Source organism: Rhinolophus ferrumequinum, chromosome 25 (genome assembly GCF_004115265.2).
Source record: "Rhinolophus ferrumequinum isolate MPI-CBG mRhiFer1 chromosome 25, mRhiFer1_v1.p, whole genome shotgun sequence".
Lineage (NCBI taxonomy): Eukaryota > Metazoa > Chordata > Mammalia > Chiroptera > Rhinolophidae > Rhinolophus > Rhinolophus ferrumequinum.
This window is the reverse complement of record NC_046308.1, coordinates 35,043,929-35,070,496: the sequence shown is the minus strand read 5'-3', so window position 1 is coordinate 35,070,496 and position 26,568 is coordinate 35,043,929. Positions and strand designations below refer to the sequence as shown.

Below are 26,568 nucleotides of genomic sequence, written 5' to 3'. Positions count from 1 at the left end.
GTGGGGGGCTGTCTTCATGGACTTTACATTCAACATCAGAAAAGCCACTCCTGTGCATTCCAAGGGGCAGGGAATGGCTCCCTTGAAATGGTGGGGCGCCTAGAAATGGCCCCAGCAATTAGACAGCTACAACAGGCAATGGATCCCAGACAGGCAGGGAGTAGCTCAGCTGAGTTCAGGTCACCTCTCTGGGGTGGTGAGCTGAGAAGCAAGGGCTGGTCAGAAAAGGAAGCATCATTACAAATCAGGAGCAGACCAAAGGTCCTGCTGAAAGAGAGGCCCAGGCAGAGGGAACCTACAAGGGGAACAATTAACTGATGAGTAACTAATTGTTATTCATATTAAATTAGGGTACAGGTGATTTGGAGAAAACCTGCAGACCCTCTCAGACGTCCTGTGGGTTTTGCATTGCAGATGACAGTTTTATGGAACCCTTATGGGAGTCAGATTATGGGAGCTGGGCCAGGATAAGAGTGGGGGCAGGGCTCCTGTCCTGCTTAACTACACAATAAACACATAACGGCTTGTCCTAGAGGACAGTATGCTTTGCATACTAAACATTTTGGTGCTAGGCTTTGGGGGCCTCTGAGAAGAGGGGCTCACCCCTGGCAGGGAAAGAGAGAGGAAGGGAAGATCGGTCATTTACAGAGAGCCAGGGCTGCTCCAGATGTTTGGAGCAGGAGCTAAGTCGTGGGTATGTACTAGATCCCGAATGTGGAAGGAAAGGCTTTTCACAGACTTGCAGAGGCCAACAGGAAGACAGAGGAAAGGGGTAGGAAGAAAGTAGTTATGGCCCACCACTTTTGGGGAATGGTGTGCGTGTGCACATGCGTGTCTGTAGTGTGCAGGTAGGTGCAGGTGTGCACACATGCATGCGTGCATATGTACATGCAAGGCATAAGAAGGTACAATTGTGTGTGTTTGCATGTGCACTGGCCTCTGAGTGCATGTTTTGTGTTTACATAGCTATTTAAGTGTCTGTGTTTGTTCATGTGCTTGGGGTGATGCCAAAACTTCCCACTGAAACTAATAGCAGGCTGTTCTCTCTTCACTGAGCCTTATCATGCTAATTTTAATCCCACATTATTGTTTTAAGTTGGCTTTAAAAATTAATATTTAAAAATTTGGTAAACAGAGCCTCGACCTAAATTGCAAGTTGGGTCCCTAGAAAGGGGTTTGATTATCACTATTGTTCTTATAAGAATGGTGAGGGTGAAGCTTGTCACCCTTCCTGTTCCATCTGGTTAGCCTTCCATCAGGTAAAGGGAAAGCACTTGAAGGGAGGAGCAGCAGAGAACACCTGCAGAGAGGGTTCAACTGGCCACAGCCTGTCAGGACCAGACAGGACTTAAAACTATTCGGTCCAACCCCTGGTTTTATTACTACTGAAGAGACTGGCCATGACAGAAGGTAATGCCTTCAGAATTCACCCCAAACCCAGGCCTACTCATTGTCTTCCCCCTGAGCTCACCACCCGGTGTTATGCCCTGTCCTGGGGAAACTGATGGAGAAGTGGGTGGGATCCCATCATACCCTTACACACATACTCCATCATACCCCTACACACATACACTGCTGATGGTCCCTCTGAGGGTCTGTTTCCTTGTTTGTAAAATGAGGGGTTGCAACTAGAAACTCTTCAAGGTCATTTCTGCCCTACCATTTGGTGATTTTTGACCTGGAGTGGCTGGCTCAGCTAGAGAGAGAGGCAGTTTGTACTCCATGAAAATTGATGACCAGGTCCCTTCTCTGTGCTCTGTGCCCTACCCTTTCCTGCACCTGCCGTTCCCATCCCTCTAGTTGGTGTGGAGTCTTAGGGGGAAGCAGAATTTGAAGGCCAGGAAAACACGGTCTCAGGTTTTCCTGAGACAAAGGTTCTCTTCGCAGAGTCTAAAGGAACAAGGGTTATTCAAATAGGGGAAGGAAAAACCAGAGTAGGGCTTGCTGTAATTCATTCTTCATTAAGAGAATGAGGAAATGATCCTGCACCGTAGTAGGAGGTATTCAGGTTATATTTGGGAGAACTTCCTTGCTGGCAAAGAGGTTTACTGAACACAGGAAAGGAAGAGAGAGTAAGAGGAAGGGACAGCTGTCCCTAGAAGCAGTAATTATTAATTATATTGTCAAATGTTTGTGGGATGGTGTGGATGGTGGGGCTCCTTCCTCACTTCAAGGTATTTACCAAAGTGGCTGATTCTAAAGCCGCCGCCCCTACCCTCACCCCATCCCCCACCCACCACACATACTCAGCTACTCAGTAGAAGGAGCAGGGCCTGGCTTGGTACTAAGCAGGGCAGAGAAGATAAAAGAGAAAGGGCTCCTGTGGTTCTCAGCATCAGCTCACAGCACATAGAAACACATTGCTTTGTGGTATTACTTTGACTCAGCAATACCTGACAGTGGGTCTAGACTTGGTCACAGCGTAAGGGGAAAAGGCATCAGAACTTGTGGGATAGTTTCAGTTACTAAAAGGCACTGACATCCTCCTGGCTGGCTGGAACCAGAATTCCAGCTACAAGAGCTGGCCTCCTCCTGGGGATGTGAAGAGGACACAGGGTGGCCCTGACAACAGGTGTCCAGGAAGAGGACCAGCCAGGGGGTTGCAAACCCTTAAAACACCTATGAGGAAGGTTTCTGAGTCTCTAGCAACTTGACAAAAGAGCATTTGGAAGTATCACCATAGATGGCTACATGCCATGGCTATATCTGCACCCTATATATACATAGATGCATACACAGAGACTCCTGGCCACGCAGCCCCCATCCACCCAGCACATACAGGCCTGGAACATGTAGGGACTCCTTTGCTCAAGGTGCCCTGGGAAATTCCTGGATAGCCTGCTGGGCCCTTTTGCTCCATCTCTGCGCCTCCATTGCCCTTTCCCGGTCCCTCTCCACCCCACTGCCTTCCTGCATTGCCTTCCTGCAGCTCTTTGGAATGTCCAGGGCACTGTAGGAGGGGGCTGAGGGTGGCACTCAGCAGGTTGACATGCCCTTGGCAAGGCAGCAGTGCCTACAGGTGAGGCTGCCCTACAGTCCAGCGCCCAAGAACTCCCATCTCCACGCCCACACAGGTACCTCTGCATGCTGGCAGGTACCACACGTCCCCACTAGCCATCTCCCAGTGCGGGGTGCCTGAAGCCAAGGAGGGAGCTGAACCCTCCCTGCTCCCCAGCTCTTCCTCTCATCTCAGAACCGCCCCCCACTGCCCAGCCCGGAAACAATCACCCTTTGAGGCCCACACAGGTACCTCTGCATGCTGGCAGGTACCACACGTCCCCACTAGCCATCTCCCAGTGCGGGGTGCCTGAAGCCAAGGAGGGAGCTGAACCCTCCCTGCTCCCCAGCTCTTCCTCTCATCTCAGAACCGCCCCCCACTGCCCAGCCCGGAAACAATCACCCTTTGAGAAAGGCTGCCAAGCTGGGCGCCAGGAACAGCCAGGATGGAGGCGGGGTGGGATGGGGGTGCAGGCAATGGGCCGGGCGAGCTTTAACTCTCGAGAGCCGAGGCCCGGGCTGCCTTTGGCCCCCGCCCGCAGTCCCCGCTCGCGCGCCTCACGCTGGAGCTGCCTCCGCTGGGGAAGGTGTTGAGGGGCTTGGGGGAGGTGATACCAATCCCAGGGTTGTGCTTACTGGCCTCCCTCCTCTCGCCCCCCGCCCTAGCTAGCGAGGTTGGTACCGACCATTAGCGGCGGGTCCCGCCGGCAGCTCGCGCTCGCTCGGGGGCGGGGAGTGGGGGGTGGAGGCGGGGCAGAAAGCGCTGTCAGAGCCGCGGCCGCACCGGCGCAGCCGCCGCCGCCGGAGGGACTCCGAGCTGGCCAGGTCGGCTCGGCTCCGGCCACGCGCCCGGACCCCTAAGCACCCCTCCCCGCGCCTCCCCTCCCGGCTCTAGCCCCAGCCCCCGGGGATCCTTGCCTGCGCCTCCCGCGCGCTCCAGGCTCCGGCCACTGGCTCTCCGGGCCCAGGAGGAGCGCGGCCGGGCGGCGGGGCCGGGCGGGGCCGGGGCGGCGAGAGCGCGGGTGCGCGGACCCCGCGGCTATGAAGTGGCCCTCGGGGGCCAGCAGTCCGAGAGCCCCCGGGGAAGGTGGAGCGCGCGGCCCAGGGCAGCAGCCTGGAGACGCCGGGGCCGGGATGTAGGGGCTGCCGCCCACGATGGACCGCGTCGGGAACGATTCGGACTCGCCGCCGCAGGTCAGTGCCCCCCGCGTCCCCCGCGGGCGCCGCCGCGGCTCACAGAGCCCCTTTATGCGTCCCCATCAGTACCCACGCCATGTCCTCCCATTTGTGTGTGTGTGTGTGTGTGTGTGTGTGTGTGCGCGCGCGCGCGCAGCGGGGACAGCTGGAAAGGGGGCCCGGAACGGACTGGACTGGGAGGCGCTGCCTGCCGCCGCCGAGGGGGGCTGCGAAATAAAACCTGGGTGATGCCTGCCCTCCTCGGGCCCAGCATCAAGGGGAGAGCTGGTTCTCAGCAGCTTGTAACAACTGGCCCAGCCTCTTAGGTGGCCTGTGCATTTCCACCTCAGCAGGTGGTTCCTGGTGGCCCACAGGAGTCAGGGGCTAGCATCCTGTGCACCCCAACTGTCATCCGCAATGGCTCTGAGCCTCCAGACACTGACTAGTAAACTCCTCAGGGGACCCAAGCTCTGCAACTCTGTTGGGGAGGCAGAGGGATTGAGAGGTGGCAAGGGTAGCCAAGGGTCCTTGGTACCTTCAGTGTAGCAGGAGGCAGGAGGCATGACCAAGTTCACCACCCACCCCTCTGCACCAGGTTTCACACCTGAAGTCCTGATTCCCCCAAATTCAGAGCATACAACTTGGGAAAAGGAAGCTGAGAGGTGAGGCAGAAAAAGAGAAGGAAGCCACAGAATCTAACAGTGCTAGGGAAAGGAGGTGACAGCCTGGTACCAACCAGTTAAGGTCAAGAACCACACACACACACACACACACACACACACACACACACACAGATAATGTCTTGACTAACCTCCCCTTCCCCTCCCTGCTCTGGCCAGGCCTAGTCTCAGCCATGCACTTTTTGCATGGATTCTTATAGAAGCTGGAGCTGAGGGACTCGGGATTTCTTTGCTGACCATTCCTAGCCCCATGCTGGTGGGGGCAGCTCTACCTTCATGAGTATCAGTCTGGATGGGGTGTCCTTGGGACCCTGAGCTTGGGTTGTGTGCTATACACTGTTTAAAAGGATTGATTGGATGGAGATGTCCCTGTGCACATAGCACTGTGAAGTTATTGTATGTGCGTGTGGAAGTGGGAGGCACACAGCTTCCTAAGTTACTGGGGTTGAGGGGCCTGCAGCCTCACAGGACTGTTGCTCTAGGGTTTTTTGAGATGTCTTCTGTGCCTCCTGTGTGCCTCTCTACTTCTGCCAATAGCCACCACAGAGATAGAGACATTTCCTCCCAGAACCTGCTTAGTGGTGACAATTATTGGCTTTACTTGACTTACATCGTCCCCGCTTCCTTCATATGGAATGAAGACCCTTCCCCATAAGACCCCCGAAGAGATTGTTCATTCTGCCCTGTCTGTGCCCAGCACTCCCAAAGATTTTGGAGCTGCATGCCTTTTCCCACTTGTCCTTTTGGTGGGAGCAAGAAGCCTTGCTAGGGCTAGTAGAACAGGGAGGGTTAATGGAATTGTGCCCCGTTCAGCCCAGGAGCCAAGTATCTTGTTGTGCCCATTTCTGAACTTGACCCGGGAATCACTCCAAGTTCAAGCATGTTGGAAGCTCATATGTGCCGGGCTGAATATGTGCATATATGTTTCTGGATGAGCAGTCACTAACTAGTCCGCTTGAAGCATGGGACAGGTAAACCACTAAAGTGGGAAAGCTCCAGTGACAGCCCATATCAGAGACCAGGGGCTCCAGAGAAAGATACCTGTGGGGCTGGCCCAGTTCCCTTCCTCTGGCCTCTTGATAGAACTGGATTTTCCCACAGTAGTTTTTCAGGGGTGGAAGGACCAAGTCAGCAGTACTTCTGGTTGTGGAGCACAGGGTGATGAAGTAGGTTGGGAGCTTTGCGAGATAGGGGGAGCATGTTGGTTCAGTTTGGCTGGAAAAGAGGGATGAGTTGGCACAGAGATGTCTGAGAGCTCCCCTCTGCTGAGAAATGGAGAAGAGAGGCAGGGTTCAGGAAGAGAAAGAATCTGAGAGAGTCTGAGGCAGGCAGAGGAGCCAGCATGAGACAACAGACAAAAGACACAGAAGCAAGCTCGCAGAACAACACAATGGAGGAAGGCCCAAAAGCAAAAGTCCGGCTGGTTCAGTGGTATAGTTGGGGCCAGCCCAAGCATTCTCCTTCCCAAGCTCTCCAATATCAGCAGGCATCCACCAGGGCAAGAAGGCCCCTGGGTGGAGCAGTGAGACAGTCTCCTGAGGAAAGCTCTTTCTGTGGCTCTGATGAATGCCAGAGTAATTCAGAGGGAGTCCTGAAGACAGAAAGGGGACAGGCTGTGAGATCAGGGATCTTCAGGGAGACCTTCTCCCCTGGGTGAATTCCCCAGTGCTGAAGGCTCCTCCACCCCCAAATCTCCTAGCACCTGCCCCACCAACCTTCCTGCGATAAAATGGGGTGGGGAAGGGTGTGGACTCCAGGGAGACCTGGCATCTGGGGAGAAGGAAAAAGGAAAATCTCCTTCATGCAACCTCAGGCCTCCAGGCAAGAAGAGCTTTGGGGATCCCGCTGAAGAGCATCAGGGTACAGGGAAGCAGTGGTGCAGAGCACCGGCTCTGAGCCAGGCCAGGGGCCTGTCTCAGCTCCTTCAAGGACCAGCTGAGTGGACTTTGAGAAAAACTGAGCCCTCTAAATCTTGGTTTCCTAAAGGCCTAGAAATTGAGGAACCTTCCTCTCACCAGGCTGTTTTTAGGTGAAGTGCTAGATAAATGTTAATTTAATGTATTTATTTTATATACCCTCCTGCATATTCCTCCAGAATTTGGATGGCTCTAGAATTTGGAGTAGCAGTTCTCCAGCCAATCCTGGCGCCCATCAACTTGAAATGATTGCAGTCTGTCCTAACTCCCATGCCATCCCACCCCATCGGATTCGCCACACCTCCAGACTTTGATTCTTCTCCAGGCCCTCTGTTGCAAGGAACAGAGGAACTCTCGGTGTCCCCTTACAGAACAACAGTAACAATAATATTTCCATGTCTAACTAGATTATTCCAATTTATTAGCCAATGGTTGTCTAAAAAACTTCATGCAACTTGCAAGGACTCCTCTTATGATCCATACTGAAAAATGTCAAGGTAGACAGAGATCACTCAAAGTTCCACTTACCTCCACAGACATTGACTGAGCACCTGCTATGTTCCAGGCTCTGGGCCAGTGCTGGGAATTTAGTAAAGTATCAAATAATCCAAAAATCAAGATTTTCTGTTTAGCTTTGGAAGGGTTGTATAGGTTGCTTTTTTTTTTTTTTTCCTGCAGCTACAGCAAATTTACTTTTCCAATGAGGTTTAGCTCCAGCCAATATTAAAATGAGTCTGTGTTCCCTACACACACAAGCTGACAGTAGGGCCAGCAGCTTCCCAGCCAAGTGCCTGGCTGAGATTAGGCTTTTGCCACCAATAAGTCCAAAAGTGGAGAGTCTCAGTCTCGATTACCAAGAGTTGATGGGATTCGGGGATAAACCTTGCCCACAGGGCTATGCATCTCACAGCTCAGTATTAGAACGGTGGGCAGGGTTTTTCTCTTCTTGGGAAATGTGAGCCATTATTGTTGCTCCGTGAAGGAGGGAGGGATGGAGGGAGCAGAGAGAGCAGAGACAAGAAGGCATGGCTTTGGGTATTAGGAGTGGACTGCACCTGAGGTTGGGGACCTGGTTCTGCCAGTCCTTCCTGACTGGCTGTGTGTGGCTGGGGACATTCCTTTACCTCTCTCCTTCACTTCTCTCCATCTTGCTTCCTTCTTAATGAGGCAATTGAGCAATCTGGCCTCTGAGGCCATGAATCCCTTTAGTGTGAAAACTCTGGGCTATTCATTTGCCCATCATTCAGTAACCCTTAGAGCCCTGCACTACATGTGAGATTGGGGGCTTTCCTTCCCGTGGTGGGCCGTCCCTCAGTCACAGCAGCCACATTTTAAGAGCTCAGTAGCCACATGTAGCTAGTGGGTGCAGATATTGGACAGCAGATACAGAAAGGTCTACTGGCAAGTGCTGTTCTCGTCTTTACGTGGTTTTGCTAGGTGGCTAAGAGCATGGATTCTGGAGCCCGATTGGCTGGACTCAAATCCCAGCTCTGCCACTTACTACAGTGTGGCTGTGGGACATTACTTAACTTCCCCGTGCCTCAGATTTCTCATCTCTAAAATGGGGATAACATAGGATGTTTATGAGGAAGGAATGAGTTATTGCAGTTAACCATGATAATCACTCAGAACATGGAATAAATAGTAAGTGCTTTGCTTAGCAATTTTTGTTATTCATTTATTTAATGATTCTGTTAACAAACACTTATTGAACAGCCTACCCTAGGTCCGGCATGATACCAGGTGCTGGAGCTGTCAGTAATCAGCATGTGACCTTGCTTACATCTCTGACCCTTCCTGAGCTTCAGTTTCCTCACCTGTGATGGGAACATGGCCAGATAATAACCCCTGCACCACTCCTTCTCACCGAAATAAAATATGAGAAATATGTCCTCCTTTGTATATGAACAGTGCCAGATAAAGAGGGATTAACATTTTTGGAAGTGGATGCAATTCTATTTTATTGGAACCACTGTCACCAAAAAGCATTTCCCAAGCCCCTATATGTTCAAAATAAAAGAAGCAAATGAGGTCCCAGATGCTGCCAGCATCTTGCTGAGGGGGGTGGAGGGGGAACTTAAGGGGCTCTTGCCTAGGCTCACCCACTCCCTGGTCCTGAGGGAAAGAAAGCTAGGAAGCCACTGCCCTGAGCTCAGCAGAGGGAAGCAGCCAGGAGGCAGAAGGGCCCTTGGCCTGACAGGAGTTAGAGATTAGCTGGCTGACCCCCAGGTCCTGGTCATAGCTGTGTCAGTAACTCACTGTGTGGCAGAATCTCATAGAGTCTCAGTTTCCTCATCTAAAATATGAGGAGCATGAATCATGTGAACATTTCCCCACCCAAATCATACCACATACCTTGGTAAACTCTCTACAAAATGCCCCAGAAGCAGGAGGCAAGAGAGAGAAGGGAGCCTACCCGCCAAGAAGGGGAGAGGAAATGAGTCTGAGGAGCAAGAATTTGACATCCATAGTCACAAACTAACAGGTGGACACAGGAGACTGTCTGATCTGCAAGGCTTGTCCCAGAATTAGGAATCTGTGACTCTAGATTGCTTCCTTCTTGTTATCATTAAGGAAACCAAGGCCCAGAGAAGTTCCACTCTTGCCTCAGGTCACACAGCACTTGAGTACCTTGTCTTAGTATGTCATAAGTCTCCCAACTCCCTGCTCCTCCCTGTCAGGCTTCCTGTCCTCTTAACAGGACAAAGAGAGACAGAGGGCAGCAGGAGCAGCCTCCCTGAAGCTCAGGGGAAAGAGGCTCAGTGTCAACTGAGACCCCAGGGCCCCTTTCACCCAGGCTGGAACAGACCTCTCTCCTCCTCTGACAGCCGGCCCAAAGGAAACAACCCTAAACTATCTCTGACAGGGCCCCAGGGAAAGTCAGATCCTTCAGGCCACAGGCAACGCATTAAAAATACATACAAAACTTTAATTAAATCAGTGAATCATTAGCCTGCTATAGTATGTCCATGCACACTCTGACCAGAGGAATAAGGTCAGCCTGGAAATCATCAGGCTGGGTGAGCTGTCAGGGGCTTTCAATGGCTTGAAACCTGGGTTCTGGGGCTGCCTGGCTTCTGCTCAGCCCAGGCCTGAAGTCCTCTGGGTCCCCATTAGTTGACTGAGGGTCCCCTCAGGGGTGTCCTCCTTAGCCTGAGGAAATCCAGGGAACATTCTCAGCCCAACTTCCCCCTGACCAGTGTCCTGATGTCCTGGGAGCTCACAGCCAACTCCCAGAGGTATCAGCACTGTCTCCTGGGAGGGGCAGTTAGTGAACTCACGTAACCTGAGCTAGCAGGCCATACCATGCTGCCTTCACGTGGCCACCCTGGGCATAGATTTAGTCCCCTGAACTCAGTGCCCTGTGCTGACTTCCCTTGTGCGCCTTCATAAACATAGCACAGAGCAGGAGGGACAAGCCCTTGTTCCACAGGGAAGTCCTGGCCAGCATTCATGCAGGATTGACCGTCACAGGCCAAGAAACCTTGTTCACAGGCGGCAGGTGGCTCATGCCACCAAGCTAGGCTGCTTCAGTTGACGTACAGCCTCGGGGCATGTTATTTTCTTTTTCCGTCAGTTTCTGAACTTAAACTGAAGTATTACTCTCCTAACTCATCATTGGTCAATATTAACTTCTTCTCCAACCCGTAAATTTTTCTCTCTGGGAACAAGTGTCCCAGCTGCTCTCCGTCTCCACCTCTCCCCAGGCCCCAGGACTAGGAGACACAACAGGCTGTCGTGTGCACACATGTGCATGCATGTGTGTAATGTGCACACTCCTCCAGCCATGTCCAGCTCACTCTTAGCAGCACATCTGCAACCTCTGGGAGGTGTTCTTCCAGGCATGCTCTGTGCCTGTTTCCTTATGGTGACAGCCGGCAGGAAGGTGCACCCAGCAGCCTCACCTGACACCACACACAGGTGCCCACCCCAGCCCTACTACAGAGAAAGCTCTCTGACCCCCAACTCCGCCTGGGTGTGTCATTGAGAGACCTAACCAGACCTTCCAGATGACAGGTTCTTTTTTTTATTAATTATTGTGGTAACATAAAATTTATCATCTTAACCATGTTTAAGTGTTCAGTGGTATTAAGTACATCCATATTGTTGTGCAACCATCCATATCCAGAACTTTTTCATCTTACAAATTGAAACTATATTTGTTAAGCAACAACTCCCCACTTCCCCTTTCCCCCAATCTCAGGGAACCACCATTTTGCTTTCTGTCCCTTTGAGTTTGACCATTTTAGGTACCGACCTATAAGTGGTACCATCCAGTATTTGTCCTTTTGTGACCAGCTTATTTCACTTAGCGTACTGTCGTCAGGTTTATCCATGTTGCATCCTGTGTCAGGATTTTCTTCCTTTCTCAGGCCGAATAGCATTTGTTTGTATGCATACACCACATTTTGTTTATCTGGTTGACAGGTTCTTTGATGCCAGGCCACAAGCTGAAAAGTGCTCAATAATAGTTGTTCTCCCCCTTCCCACTCGGGGGCTATTTCAGAGTAGGGGCCCAGGGGATACCTGCACACTCTGAGTCAACGTACGTTCCAAGCATCAGAACACAGAGAGGAAGGAGTACCACTTTATTTGAGGAGAACGGTGTCTGGTTTGGGCCTCTGGTTGTTCCCTTCACCATCCAGTGCTGACTGAGCGTTCCTCAGTGTACAGCCCCTGCGTGACAGTCTCCAGAATGAGTGCACCTGCCAAGTTCTCCTCAGCTACTGGAGGTACAGTGAGGGGAAGAGCATTCCAGGTGAAGGTGTTGCCTGAATTCTATTCCAGACCCCTCCCTACCCTACCATCTTCCTTAGACCCTGAAAGAGAAATCTTTCCTTTCCTCCCAGAACCCTCCCCTGGGGTCCAGAGGCCTGGGTGACCCCCAGGATCCCTGTGGATGTGGTGAGCCTGCCTTAGTGTGAACCTTTGCAGTTTTCAGGCTCCATCTCAGCAACCCATAGCTATCCCGCTGCTGGCTGTATAGTGCATGGCCTATAAAACATAGATAGTGTCAGTATAATCTACTAGCTGGGGGACTGAGATTTAGGGACCCTTGATTCATCATGTTCACACCTGCTTGCTCACAGGGGGAGCACACGCTGCCCAATCGAGGCTCACAGGCCTTCTTGGACTGAGCTCCCCCACCAACCCTCCTTCAATGCCTTTCGTTAACTATTTCTCATCCAGGCAATATGGTTAGCCGACTCCGCAGGAGGGACCTAAGGGATAGAGTCGAGGTAACAGATGGGGTGGGAGAACCGGGGAGAAAGAGCAGGAAATGATAGGGCCCAGGGGTCTATGGTCCTAAACCCCTGCTGATGGCCAACTCTCATCCCCAGTGACATAAGAGGAGAGTGCTCGGACAGTTCTGGAGGCAGAAGAGATGAAGAGGTGATGTTTGACTTTCTGAAATCCCCATTCCTGCCCTGAGTGCTAGTCTCTGGACAGGGACACAGGACTAATTATGTGTGTGCGTCGGGGGTCAGGGGGTGGTCCCAATACCAGGGCAGGCCCGGGCTGTCTGCCTGTAGCAAGGCCTCTCAGTCCCCAGCTTGGATTCCAGATCTGTAAAAGAGGGACATAGGCAGTGTCCGCCCAGGGGGCTGTGCTGAGGCCACGGTGGGAAACGTTAGTGAAAGTGCCAGCAAGAGGGAGCCAGCTGGGCCTGGAGATCAGAGCAGGGCAAGGGGAGCTGGGCCAGAGTTCAGGTTTCGCGACCTTGACCTCCCTACATGTGGCACATCTCCCTTCTCCAGGTACTGCAGCCACTGCACATACACCCCCTATATCACACTGACTCATGCCAACATGGTTGCTTTCCACGGAGCCCAACCTCAGCACGGCCTCATCCTTGGAGAGAGAAAACCTGCTAGAAAAACTGCCCCAGAGGCCTGTCAGTGCTGACCCATAGGAAGGAGCTGCGCCTTTCTCTCGCCTTCTCTTCCAAGTACTTAGATTCAGCTGAATTTTAAAACAAGGTAGTAGTTGTTATAATTACTATTATATTTTACATTAGTGAACATTTTTAGTGCTAATTATGTGCCAGGCCCCATGCTAGATGTTTTCTATGGATTCTCTCATTTGATCTTAAAAATAGCCTGGTAAGAGTTACAGATAAGGAAACCGAGTCACAGAGACATTGGTGCAGCTTCTGCTTTGTGTCAGGCTCTGGACATGGGATCCAGAGGAACTCATGGCCTGCGGGCTGGGGACAAAAATGAAAACCAACGAGTGCACAACAGGTTACATGACTAGACAGTTGCTACATGGACCCCGTGAATGCGCAGGCCTGGGGAGGAGACAGCCAGGGAAGGCTTCAGAGGGGTCACAAAGCTCGGGAGAGTCTCCCCTAGTCAGCATCTTCACCAAGAACCACACAGTCATCAGCACCAAGAAGAAGTGAAGCACAGAACAGCCTGGACAACATGCGGGTGGGAAGGATGGTGCTGCAGGGACGGACTGGCGTTGGCTGCTCACACCCTCCCTCCTTCCACGGCACCGAGTCCCGGCCTCACCACAGCCTAAGGGCTTTGCACAACTGTCCCCGTCCAGCCACGCTGCAGACCCTTAGTCCCAGGACCGGACCCACCAGGCTACCTGGACTTCTTGGTTCTGGTCCCCAGACCTTGCCAAGATCATATGCCTTGCCCTCTGACCTGCTGGGTCCAGTGGGTGCCCAGTCGGTCACCACCACCTGTGCCGGGCTCCACACTGCAGACTCTCATTACAACCAGCGTTCAGCACCCCCCCCCCCCAGGTAGCACAGCCTTTCTAGGTCTCCCCTGTGGATGGGCATTGACAACATGAGGGCTGTGCCCCTCCCAGCTCCCAGAGACCAGGACGCTAGGATGCTGCATTCTCCACACCCTCTCCTGTCCCAACCCGACTCACGCTGGGCAGCTGCAGGAGAGGAGGCCTCCCAGCCACCACCCGTGTGGCTCTTGATCAGCCGCTGTTCCACTAGCAGCTGCTGATTTGCTTGCCTGGCCCCTGCTGTTCATTTTGTATCTGAATCTGCTGAGCCCTCCCCTCCTGCTCCCCTCACCCCGACTCAGGCAGGTGTCTGTGGTGGCCTGAGCCCGTGAGCCTCTCCACTTGGAGGTGGAGCTCCAACTGCAGATGTCCTGAGCTGCCCCATAGCCCTCACAGGGCACTCCCTAGGCAGCGCATCAAGCTGGGCGCTGGGCGGGACAGGCTGATGTGTTAAAGGGCGTTTTGCTGTAACTGTGTGCAGAATCCAGGGCAGGACGGTATCCTGGCCCGGACTCTACCTGTGCTGGGGGAAATGCACTGCCAGTTCTGCTCAGCCTATTTCCAAGGGGGTGAGGCCAGGCAAGGGCAGGTGGAGGATGCAGGGAAGTGTTCCTAACAGCAGTCAGGGCCCTGTACTCCCAGGCCCTATAATGCAGGACCACAGGAGCCGTTCTAGGTTTGCTTATAAAGGTGACCCGCACCGCCTTCACAGCGGAGCTAAGACCGAATGTGACAGTGGGCTGGAGGAGAAGCACCAGCTCTGTAGTTGGCACTCGCTCCCATAGCCAGGTATCACGCAGCGGGTGGCAGTGGGCTCTGGGTAGGGGGACCACTGCCTACTGAGCCCAGACCAGTCCCTGACCATGTCTGTTGCTGATGTGTTGACTCCTGTTACTGTTTCATCAGCTCAGCACACTCTCAGAGGGCCCTAGTGTGGATAAAAAAATATATGGTCACAAACACTCTAATGAATAGGGTCAGGGAAGGCAACTTCAGCACAGACACCTGGTGCAGGCACCCAGGCTAGGAGGAGGAACATGTGTTTCCATCAAGCCCAGTGCAGAGGCAGGAGAATACCTCTGAGAGGGAGCCAGCAGGGGAACTCAGGCCAGGAGAGGTGACGGTGTTGCTGCCAGGGTGCCTGTGAGGGTCACTGCTGCCATAGGAGGTAGCAAGCCTCAGGCAGGGGTGTAACCAGGCCACTGTCTAACTGGACACTGTCCAGCAGGGCTCAGAAGTAGTAACGAAACCCAGCTGAGGGAGGGCATACTTGTGTCCATCACCACACATGTACTTATTCAGCTGCGGTGCTGGCCATGGGCACACACGTGTGTACACCAGTGAGTGAAGTGAGCTGCTGCCCTATGAAACCACTCAGAAAGCGGCTCTGTAGTTCGCTGAGACAGCCTCAGCACGTTGTCAGAAAGGAAGCCCCAGCCCCAGCCATTGTGCTAAGTGAAGCTGAGGGTGCCTCATTCACCGTTGGAAGGCTGCCATCTTCCCAAATCAGGTGGCTTTGAGAGGATAGTGAGTAAAAGGGCAGAAAGGTACAAACACCGAACTAATACTGAGACTTCCCCAGGGCAAAGACTTGTGACAGCCAGTAGGCCCAGGTACACACATGCCCCCATGCTGGTGATAGCAAAGGTTTGGCAAAGAGGAGCAGCAAGGGTCAGAGGCCAAGGTGAAGAAACAAGGCTGCATCTGGAAGAAAATAAGGAGGATGCTGGCTTGTGAGGGCCAGGCCTGACTTGATCTTTGGGCATCCTGACTCTAAACTGAGTGCTCATCCCCTGGGGCTGACCCAGACCCTGGCACTGGGTAGAGATGGGAAATTCCTATCTGAATGAACAAAGCAGGTTGGCCTGCTTCCAGAGCTCTCCCAAGCACGGTGCTGGACTGCAGAGGTCAGAGACTGTCATGGATGGAAGTTAGATAGGAAACAGGAGAGGATACAGTTAGAGCAGTGGGGTGGGGCCATGGCAAAGAGCATTGAATGCCAAGCTAAGTAAGTGCCATCGGGGGGGGGGGATACAGAAGGTTCTGAGCATGAGCGAGTCGATAAGGTAGCTCAGGCAGTGGGGTGGACTCTGAAGAAAGAGCACAGTGGAAGGCTATGGAAGCAAAGGTCTGACCTGGGCCAGTGCTGGAGGCAGTCTTCCCAGGGCCTTGGAGCAGAGCAGGCCCACGGAGATGAGGCCCAGCTGATGCAACGCGGAGGAGGAATTGAGGCCAGCCCTGCGATTTCACGTTGGCGGCCAAGACAGATGACAGAAAGAAAGAAGCCTGATGAGGAGCTGCTCCGGGAAGAAAGATGATGGTTGGATCTTACTCATGTTGAATTTAAAGTCATAGTGGAGTATGCCAGACAGTAAAGAAGGCATAACAGCTCCACAGTGAATATGGAGAAAACGAGGTCAGGAGAAACCAAAGGGCCTCACACCGCAGAAGGCCAGCATTCACCCTTGAGACAGGGAGGTGTCCCTTCTGAGTATCCCAGCTACTCTTCCTTACTGCCTCTTCTTTTGAGGGTGAAATGGGGTAGTCAGGGTCTGCAGTTTCCATCCTGCCTTCCAGCCACCAGAAGTTCAGCCGGAGGGACTTAGAGGGAAGCAATTCCAAGCAGACTCATTCCAGGCCCTTTCCAGGTTGATAATTACAATAGCTTCTGTTTATTGGCACCAATCATGTGTCAGATGGTTTATATTGATTTTTTTCTAACCACCCTAAAACCCTAACGGGGAAAGCACTATTTTTATTCCCATTTTACAGATGGGAAACCCAAGGCTCAGTGAGGTTACTCTGCCCAAGTCGTATAGCAGAGGAAGAGAGACTGTAGTATGGTGCCTAGAGCTATCTGACTTCAGGGCCCAGAACCTCTCCATGTGCCACTCCTCCAAGCAGAGGAGAGCAAAAGAAGATGGGAAGAAGGGAACCGAAGGCTGTGACTGTGATTAGGTTCTGCCATTATCCTCAGAAGCTGTGGGGGCAGGACAGGAACTCTGGGTCAGGAGGGGACCTGGCCTCTTTGTTATGGTGGATAGACTCTAAGGTGTCCCCCCCCATAGCCCCTGACTCCTGCTGTCTATGCCTTTGTGTGAAGGCGTCCCCTCCAGCGTGGATGGCACCTGTAACCAGCCTCTAACCAACAAAACATGACAGAAGTGATGGGCCATCACTCTCAGGATTACATTTTGGTATGTAAGACTCTCTCGTTAGCATACTTGCTCTAGATTCCCCCTTGGTGGCTTGATGAAGTGAGTGGCCATGTTGGAGAAACCCATGTGGCAAGGAACTTTGAGCAGCCTTGCTGAGGGCAGCCTCGAGCCAACAGCCAGCAGAAAGTGTGACCACTTTCTATGACCAGCAGACAGTGGACTCTGCCTACAACCTGAGAGCATGGAAGCAGGTTCTTCCCGGGTCAGCCCTCCAGAGGAAAGCGCAGGCCAACCAATACTTTGCTGCCTGTGAGACCCTGAGCAGAGGTCCCTGGTAAGCTATGCCTGGGCTCCTGACCCACAGAAACTGAAGACAGTAGACGCATGTCTTTTTAAGCTGCTAAGTATATAGTAACTTGTTAGACAGCAGTAGAAAACTAATGCACTTGTCTTGGGAGCAGTGACAATCTTTTCAAAAAGCTGCCATGGCCGGTAGAATGTGCCTGAGGCAAGGATGGAAAGATAGCAAGGAAAGAGGGCAAAAGACACGGGGAAGTGACACTTCCCAAGACCAACCCTCTCCCCAGACACAGCCCTACTGGAATGCCAGCTGCACTCCAGTCCTGAAAACTCCAAAGCTCGTCGTGACTGTCACCGCCTTCCCCCATCACTCAGGAAAGGACTGAACAGCCATGCGCTGCTCTCTGTCAGCATGATCGGGGCTGTCCACGGTCCTGTGGGTAATGAGCACCTTCCTGCTGAAGGCCTTCTGTCACCCAGTCCTTCAGAGTAACCCCCTCATGACCTACCATGTGACGGCTCTCCCAGGCTTCTCCACGGACCTGACTGACCGTTGTCTGACTGTTTACAGTTCTCCATCAGGTCTATATCCTGCAGCTAGCTGTCTCCCTGGCTGCTACACCCTCCCTCCTGTCCCCACTCTTGAGGACCGAGCCTCTGTGTGCTCAGGCCCCAGCTGAGAGCAGCAACAGGAATTCTCCACCAAACGAAGCACCTGATTTTTGCTCTAAGGGCCTCCTACATGGAAGCTTGGGGTGAGTGGCACCCTTCTACCTGAAGACCATTAGCTGCTTGATTCAGGGAGCTTCAGTAAAATCCACCAGAGCCAATATTTTATTCTGTTCAAGTTCCTGCAGTGAACCAGAATGGACTTTCACTTGCACAGTACCACATGACCAAGCTCCAATTTTCCTTTTTTACTGAATCAGAATCTAAATCTAATCCAAAGGCTATATCTGAAAAAAAGAAGAGAGAGAGGAAAGAAGGGAGGGAAGGAGGGAGGTAGACCTAAAATAAAGAATGAATTGCATTTTCTGAAACTGCTGGGCTCAAAGAAAACCAAGTATAAAAAGTGTTCTTTACACCAAGCCTAAACTGAACTGAAACTTACTTCTGCCCCAGCCCCTGGCTTGGTTTTCCCAATTAGAAGGGAACAAGATGGTGTAAGATCTGGAATCCACACTGCTGTCACCCTTCCTCTCAGAAGTGTCCACGAGTGAGTGCCAGCAGAGGCGAGGTCTGGAGTCAGGACATGGACCTCCCCAGGCCCTGGGCCTTCCTCTTCTCCTCAGTGCTGCACCATGAAAGCAGGGTGGGGAGCCCCTTCCTGCTGCACTTGGCCTGAGCACAGGCTGGCAGGGCAGTATTGCCCCAGCAAGCTCAGGAAGGTCTGGCCCTGAGGGTGGCCCAAGAGACCAGAAATAAGTGCTGGGTCTGCAAGGGGGAGTCAGGGTGGGACGGGGGTGTGCTGATTAAAGAGTCCAAAGGCCTGAGCTAGAGCAGTTCTGGTGGCAGTTAACCCTAGGACCTTGGGTTGATCACACGGGCCCTTCTAATCCTCATTTTCCTCATATGTGAAAAGAGGATGGCATCTCCTTGCCTATCTCACAGAGCTATTGTGAAAATCAAAGGATAGGGCGCAGGGCTGTTACTGGGAAGGCTTGCAATTCCAACCAAGCATCCCATTAGGGCCTCACTCACAACCTCCTCGAGTGGAATGAGCTATAAGATTCTCATGCCCTCCTCTCCCTTCCCCTGCAGGTGATGGGGGCAGGGGAGGAGGAAAAGGAGCAGAAGGCCGGGGGATGGTGAGGGGAGAGGCCAGTGCCTGTGCCCTGCAGCCCCACCACACCCACCCCAGCAGGAGCTGATGGCTGGAAGCCAGGGGGACATTGGAGATGAGATGGGAGTGGACGGGTAGCAGGAGGGTAGGGCTGGGTGAATGGACTATGGATTGAATGGACCAGGGCTGATTAGCTCTGGCACTGGGCTTTTCCTGAGCAGAGGCAGCAGAATCAATACTAATCCCTTGATCCATTTAGGGGTTCCTGCGGATCTCTGGGACAAATCCGTGCCTCCCTTCGATGGGGGAACTGCCTGGAGCTGGAGGGTAAAGCTGTAGCCTTGACTAGCATCCTTCCTGCTCTCTTCTTTTAAAATTTCCCCTCCTTCTGCCTCCTGTGGCCACATCCCTGCTGCCATGCTCAGAAGGCTGGTACCTTCCCTAGCCCCCAACCTCCTCACCCTCACTCCACCTGGGCCTGGCCAGTGGATCAGTGGACCTGCTTATGTTCCTCCATGAGGAGGCTTCAGCAGCTGTCTCAACAGCCTCAGGGGGACACAGGCTCCTACATGACAGAGGCTTGCTTTCCTTCTCACATACAACAGAAGCTCTCTTAACCAGCCTCCACTTGGTCCCTCGATGCACTGAGAACACTGACCATTCTCCCTTCCACCTGTCAAGCACTCTAACGGGTGCCTGTGCACGTATAATGCCAGCTCTCCCCTCCGGGGGCCTGCTCCGGCTCACACCAGTTGAGCCATATGCTAGCCTAGAGGCCAAGGGTCTGTAATGTTTATTTCCAATCTGTTTACAAAGGTCATGCTTGTGATCCTCATCATGGAATATTACATAAATCATGAAACATAAGCTGGAAAGAAGGAAATGTGTTGTTTCTATGAAAATTAAGTTAAATGCTCTCAAAAAACTTTGTAAGGTGAGTCGAGAGAAAAAGTTCTCCAAATTAGGCAAAGATTGGGAGGAAAAGCCATAAAAATTCTAAAGGACTCTGCTCTCAGATTGCACATCAAGTGTCCTTCAGGTCTTGGATCACTTTAAAGAACTCAACAGGAGATCACAGGCATTGCCCTGTGGCCAGGATGATGCCAGAAACACCAAGCAAAACTCCCCCAGCTGACTCTTGGCCCAAGCAAAGGCCAAGGTCCTGTGTGGAGAAAGCGGAAATGCTACAAGCCAGCCGGTGATGAGTGGTTTGGATTTGGAGAAAATGACCTCGTATTGTGCGATGATAGGGAAACATCATCTGCTGAGCTCTTGGCTCCTTAATTGTTACTTAAATTGAAACATGCACGGTATGCATGTATAATTTTGAAGGATTCCTCACTTTAACAGACTCCTTTGGCTAACCAATTAACTACTGTTGCCAGTCGTATTGGGGAACACAGCTAGTGTCATCCTGCAGAGACCAGTGACCCAGCTGGTTTCTGAGCTTGTTTCTAATTGACCTCCATCACACACACACACACATAGACACACACACACACTCACATACACGCACACACACAATCTTTGCCACATCACACATCAGCCTTAGCTGTGTTAAGTCCCTCCTTCCCTCTGGGTCGGGAGGTGTTGGAAGGAAGCCCCTGCCCTTTCTCCCACGTTGCCTGCTGCATTGCCCATAGAATCTAACACAGTGCCTGCCCACTACAGATCCTGAATTACTATTTGTTGAATGGAGTTAAATAAGCCTCCTCTTCAAGAACTAGGGGCATTGATAAAGTTTGAACACATGTGGACTCAGAAGAAGGCCTTTCCATGCATTTGGAGTTGTCCAGGCTTGAAGCCCATCTCCCGGGCCCAGCCTCTCTTGAAAGGCTGGCTGTCTCTGCCCCAGCCGTGGGCACCAGAACCCTCCCACCTGGGTCCAGACACTTTCTAGTTCTCATGTACAACTCACAACACCCTAAAGCCCTTAGGCAAATTCCGATTACTAGGTCTTTCCAGTCACGGCCAATTCTCTGTGAGCAATTAGCCCTCAAATTATGACCGACTTCCATAGAAAGCTGTCATTTCAGCCTCTTGCCTTGACTTTGGCCTTGACTTGCCCATCTGACCCCCACTTTTCTCACGGAGGACATTTCTTCATCCTCATGGAGTCCTAACTGTTGCTAAAATGGCAGAACTGAAAATTCATTTGAACTTTCCCACTCCAGCTTCCATGTTTTAAAGATGACAGTATAGGCCAAGGCGGACAAGCGGTGGGACCCCAGTCCCCAGGGGAGAGCCGGCCACAATACTGCCCAGGCCGCTTCATCCCCACCTCCTTACCACTGCCTCGCATTGCTCTGCTCCTGTTGACAAATGACCGTCCTGCACTTGACCACACACGCTCCACCCACAGTGTAGCCTTCCTCTATGTCCAGTAGAGGCTTCTGAGAACACCCAGGGGAGTGGTAGCGCCTCCTCATGTCTGCACTTGCTGAGGGACAAATGATAGTTGAGGCTGGTCACAGACATGAGTGACCACAGCAGACCCTGGGGCCCCACTCATTCATGCCTGCAGTTTGCTGTGAGCCGCGCCTGGCTGCCTCTACCCGACTTCCTCAAGCATCTCCTTCTCCCTGCCCTTGCTCCTGCCCCTCTCCTGGCTTCTGGGTGTGGACAAGCTCCTCCTCCATCTGGGTGTTGATTCTTCTGCCTGCTCTCACCAAAGGCCCAGGGCAATTCTGGGGTCTGTGGCAGATACAGCCTGCGACCATAGAGAAGTTGCTGCCATTCCTCCGAGGCCCAGGCAGAAGAAGTAGGCTGTGGCAAGGTAGGCATCCTCATCTAGCTCGGACTTGAACCTCAAAGCTGGAGTTGGGCTAGGTGCAGCCTCCTCTCTGCCCCAAGCCCTCCTGCAGGTCTCCCCAACCCAATCCCCTCAGCCCCAAGCCCGATTTCCCCAAAACCCACCCCCTGATGGCCAGCTGGCTTTCTCCAAAGCTGGGGCCTCTCTCTGTTCTGCTTAATAACTGCCTGGTAATTAGCTTCACGATTTCGCTACTATGCTTATAATAGCCTCCATTAAAGTTATGGGATTTTCAAGCCGTAATGGCTTCCAGAGTAATTAATGCACAACTGGGTTTATTGCTAAGTTTATTTTTAAATCTTTTCTCCCTCATTCCCTCCTCCCTTTCCTTTCATAGATGTTTTGAGCAAAAAAACAAAATGGGACAGAACCGTCTCTCCACGGCCCGCTTCCAGCCTTGCCCCCATCTCCCCCCACCTCCCCCCGCCCATCCCCCTTCCTGCTCCTGCTTCCAGGGAGGTACTGGGACAGCAGTGGAGGCGGCTTTCATGGAGGCGGATGGCTCTAAGCTGGGGCCTGTTTGTGTCCCTGTGATCACTCCACACCTGACCAGGTTCGGGGCTCTGGGGTGTAGAACCTCCCTTCTGATGCACCTGACAGCAGCACCTGGATTTATGTCTGTCTCCGCCATGTCCTGGCTGTGCCCTCAGGCCACCTACTGATCCTCACTGTCCTCAGTGAATTCCAAGTGAAACAGTGACAAGGGCAACACGCCCCACCCCTCGCTGTGGTGACATTGAACATGAACTGTTGAGTGTCATCTTTGGACACAAGTGTTACCTAACAGCTATTATTACTAAGGACAGCCCCACAGGCAAGCAGGAGGTCGACAGGTGCCAGAGGTAGAGGCATGCAATAAAGAGACCGTCCAGAGAAAAAGGGGTGAAGGCAGCTAAGCGAGTGCACAACAGTAGGCTGGCTGTGCACACCCAATTGGCACGCAGCTCACCTTGCCTTTGCTTTCTCCATCTGGGGCTTAGAACCCTCTCCAAGATGAAGGGCATTTGAAAAAGCTCCATTGGGAGGCACCGAGAACCCAGAGCACATCTCTCAGCTAGGCCTGTCAGCAGCTCTCCTGTCCTCCATCAAATGTGGCCTAAGATCAGCGAACGAAACCAAGGCCTTGATCAGCCCTTTGCAGCCCTGTCAGTGGCCTTGGAGTGGGGAGTAGGGCTGGAGCTAGAAGTGTGGCATGAGGTGACTCTGCTTCACCACACTCAGTACATGAGACCCTGGGCTGTGTCACCTATTGGGGCCATGGAAGAGGAGTTTATAGGAGACACAGCACACACTCCCCAGGATTATTTTTCCTGCTGTGTACCCCCACTGTTGGTCTTTGCCTGTACCCTTTACCCCCAGTAGGCCTTGCATTCCCCTGTGGAGTGAGGGACAGCCTGTCTCCATCTGCCCACTAGGAGACTGTGGAGCCAGAGCAGGCCTTGGATGGTGGGTGATGGAGGCTTGCTGGCTGACCCAGGAGGCCACAGTGCTCCTGACTGGAATACCTGGTTCTTTCACAAAATGTCCGAACTGTTTGGAGAGAGGACTCAACAAGCAAAAGAAAACTCATTGTTTCCAAATGTGGAGGAACAAAACTCCTCCTCACCCATTGTTCTAGGCTGCCAGCAATGAAAAGCACATACTACCTGGGGACAGCGGGCCTCTGAGGGTTTCACTGCTGAGTGCTAGCATCTGCATCATGCGTGGTGCTCAGCACAGAAGTAGAAACGAGGAGAATAGGATGTGACAATTTCCCTCGTGGTCACAGGGCTCTATGCTACTCTCCTTGTCACATGAGAGAATAAGGCCCAGGGGAGGATGCTGCCTGCAGACCCTCTGCAGAACTGAGGCAATTTGAGCAAATCCATCCTCTTCACAAAGGCTCCCTCTCCTGGGGCCCATGCTGCCACCATTTGAATGTTGTCTCCCCAGGATGCGGCTGCCGCCATCAGAACCACCTCTTCTTGCTGACACCCAGCTCCGGTGCCCAGTGCTCTGTCCTGCACTGAGTGGGTGTTCCACAAGAATCTCCTATTGACATCAAAAAAGGGAGGGCACTTGCAGCATTTCCTCCTAGGGCCTGTTCCCAAGGCATCTCTTGTTAGTCCTCAAAGGACTCATCCCAATGCTGACCCCTTTATTCAGGCTTTGCAAAAAAACATCTGGGCCCAAACAATGTGGACAGCACAGTAGCTAACATGTCTTGAGCACTCAATATGTATACATCAAGTGCCATCCTAAGGGTTTTATGGGTGCTGACTTGCTTAATTCTCAGAACCACCTTGTAAAGTAGGTTCTGATAGTACTCCATTTCATAGATGAGAAAACTGAGACATGGAGAGTTGCTGTAATTTGTCAAAAGCCGTATGGCTTGTTGGTGTTTAAACCAAGGCAGGTGTGTCTGAAGTCTGTGCCCTTAACCTCTGTGCCCTGCTGAACATACAGAGTGTGGCAGTGCCATACCATCATTTCTGCAGGTTGCAGAGGTTCACTTCACCCAGGCAGACAGGGAGAAGTGGTCCTCAGGGAGATGGCAGTCTGGCTTCCATTACAAAAACTCCAATGCTGTGTGTCCCAGAGCTGGGCCTGGCCCTTCTCTACGTCTGTCCCCCGCCCAGGTCTCTGGCCATCGTCTTCTGCTCTCTCTTGCAGGTGTGCACTTCGCAAGGTTCCTGACCGTGCTCCTGAGCAGTCGCCCCTTCTCTGACTCCGGTCAGGCTGGACTCTGCAAACCTGCTTCCGCAATGGGTGGGTTGTGAGCGCTGGTAAGACCTTCTAGCCGACATTTGGCTTCTCTGCTATCCCTGTGCCTAGCCTGTCCAGCCCATCCTATTCTTTTCTTCCCTGTGCTTGTCACTGTCTGCTGCCACCACTTCTGGTGTCATCCCTCTCCTGACCTTGCTGCTGCTCAGGTAACGAGGAGCTGTGGGCCCAGCCAGTCTTGGAGATGCCGAAAAGACGGGACATCCTTGCGATCGTCCTCATCGTGCTGCCCTGGACACTGCTTGTCACTGTGTGGCACCAGAGCACCATTGCACCTCTCCTCACTGCACACAAGGGTGAGCCCCCACACCCAGCCCCAGCCCCGGCCCCAGCCAAGCTTCAGTAATAAGAGTGAGCACAGCCAATGCTGATGGAGATCTTATTTTCATTTACCAGGCAGCTGCGAGGAACCATAAAGAGGATCCAGGTCAATGACCTGACTCTTTTGGGAGTCTTGGCCCCTTTGGAAATCTTATGAATGCTACCACACACACATGCACAACTCTGTGTCCAATTCCAGGATGTGCAAGAACTGGGAGCACTCAGCAGTGGTGGGAGGGATGGCTGGGGAGAATTCTTGGCCTATCCTGGGAAGAATATATTTTTTGCCCCTCTTTTCCTGGTTAGGCAGTCCTGATCTAGTCCTACCTGGTAAAAATAGACCAAGCCAGAGGAAAAGTCCCATGAAGCACTTGTGGGAGAACTGGGGTTAGAACCGGCGTCTCCTGGCTCCGGATCCCGAGCTTTCCCCTCCACCAAGCTGCCTTTCCCTCTCCCATCGGGACTCCCTACACCCCCAAAACCTCCCATGTGACCCACCTCTGGCCTGCCCTTCATGCCTTAGTCTTTAGTCACTCCACACATGCATAAGTGACTCCACACTTAGAGCCTCTCTTCCTGACAGTTATTCTCTCCTCCCAACTCCAAAATCTCTCTTTGGTGCTTTTCACTTTAGAATTGTTGTTCTCCTACATCATCCCAGATGGGTTAAAGCTACCATGTATGAAAAGACGTGATATCAAGTGGCTTCCATTCTTGGCAGCACTCTAGGGTCAGAGATGCCAGGCTATTTTGCTAAGCACTGACCTTACTGCCTTAGGAGGAGGAATTTGCATCTGTCTCCCCAGAGCACGCCAAGAGGGACTGAATGAAAGCTGCAGTGAAATAGAGTTAAGGGTCCCTGGGAGCCCTTTATGACTCAAAGGTTGAAGAAGCTCTGCAGCCGACGGGAAAGGCTCAGCTCATCTGTGACCAAGTCTAATGAATGGAGGACTTTCCCAGGGTGCAGATCCACCTGTTTGGGAGGATTTCAGTGGCAAAAAAGTGGGGCAAATGGCTGTAAATTTCCTCCCCAGGCCTCAGCTTCCAAAACTTTACTGACCATAAGATAAATTAATCCTTACATGTCTTAGAATCCTGATCACTCATTCCTGTTTCCTCAAACTTGTTCTCTTCTCACCTTTTGACCCAAAACTTCTCCAAAAAGTCACCTTTGATCAACTGCATCTTTGCCAGTCTTCTGCCCTTGTACTTACACACCCGTGACATTGTATCCATGGCCCGGGGAGCAGGCTCCTAGCTTGTACTGTGTGTCTTGTTGTGCCACCAGCCTGTGTGACTCCCTGAGGCCTTCTTCTGGGTTCGTCTGTGTCTCTTCCCAGAGCCCAGCGTCAGACCTCACACAAGTCCTCACATGCGGACGGCAGCATGAGAAGGAAGAGAGGTGACTGGCCAGGATGGCACTGCCACCCTTTCATGTGATTGCTCATTGTACCCGTAGTTGCATGAAGCCATGCAGAAGCGGGGCTGGCTACTGTCCTATGGCCATTCTCACTTCCTGCTGAGATGGTGTGAGAGCAGTGAGGAACACACAGTGGTCCGAACGGGAAGCTGTCACTTGGAGAGAAGGGGCTTATTAAGAATGACTACCAATGGCCCTTTCTCCTCTCGATAGGACTACTACTTCACTAAATGGGAAAATGTCCAGCATGTAAGGAAAAGCTTGGTAATGAGAGTTGCCCCAATAGGAGCAGGCTGCCTTCAGGAAGAAATGGGTTCCCCCTGCCCGGGAGTGTTTCACCATGGATCAGGCCCTGCAAGTTTTCACACAACATCCCTCATGGTGTCTTTGTAGAGATATGGGTAAACATCAACTGAGTTCTAGAAAAGTCAGGGTCAGGGCGTGGTACAGTTTGTCTCCCAGGTGGTCAAATGAGTATTTCCAGAA

General features: G+C 52.4%; 1 protein-coding gene and 1 long non-coding RNA gene across 5 annotated transcripts in view; one reads left to right on the top strand and one right to left on the bottom strand.

Moving 5' to 3' along the window:
* The window catches only part of LOC117017405 (uncharacterized), a 51,275-nt gene extending 47,463 nt beyond the window's left edge, over nucleotides 1-3,812 (bottom strand). The window contains exon 1 of the long non-coding RNA XR_004422076.1: nucleotides 3,684-3,812. This is a non-coding gene — a long non-coding RNA (uncharacterized LOC117017405). The remainder of the gene's footprint in view (nucleotides 1-3,683) is intronic.
* A 225-nt stretch (nucleotides 3,813-4,037) lies between these two features.
* B3GAT1 (beta-1,3-glucuronyltransferase 1) overlaps nucleotides 4,038-26,568 on the top strand; it is a 29,297-nt gene continuing 6,766 nt past the window's right edge. For 2 of the 4 annotated variants that reach the window (XM_033097555.1, XM_033097554.1), the window contains exons 1-3: nucleotides 17,718-17,738; nucleotides 24,231-24,326; nucleotides 24,491-24,637. In XM_033097555.1, coding sequence (XP_032953446.1) covers nucleotides 17,726-17,738; nucleotides 24,231-24,326; nucleotides 24,491-24,637 — 256 coding nt within the window. In that variant the 5' untranslated portion in view covers nucleotides 17,718-17,725. Of the gene's footprint in view, nucleotides 4,192-17,717; nucleotides 17,739-24,230; nucleotides 24,344-24,490; nucleotides 24,638-26,568 lie in introns of those variants that run through there. The other 2 variants (XM_033097557.1, XM_033097556.1) reach the window with 2 other exon arrangements.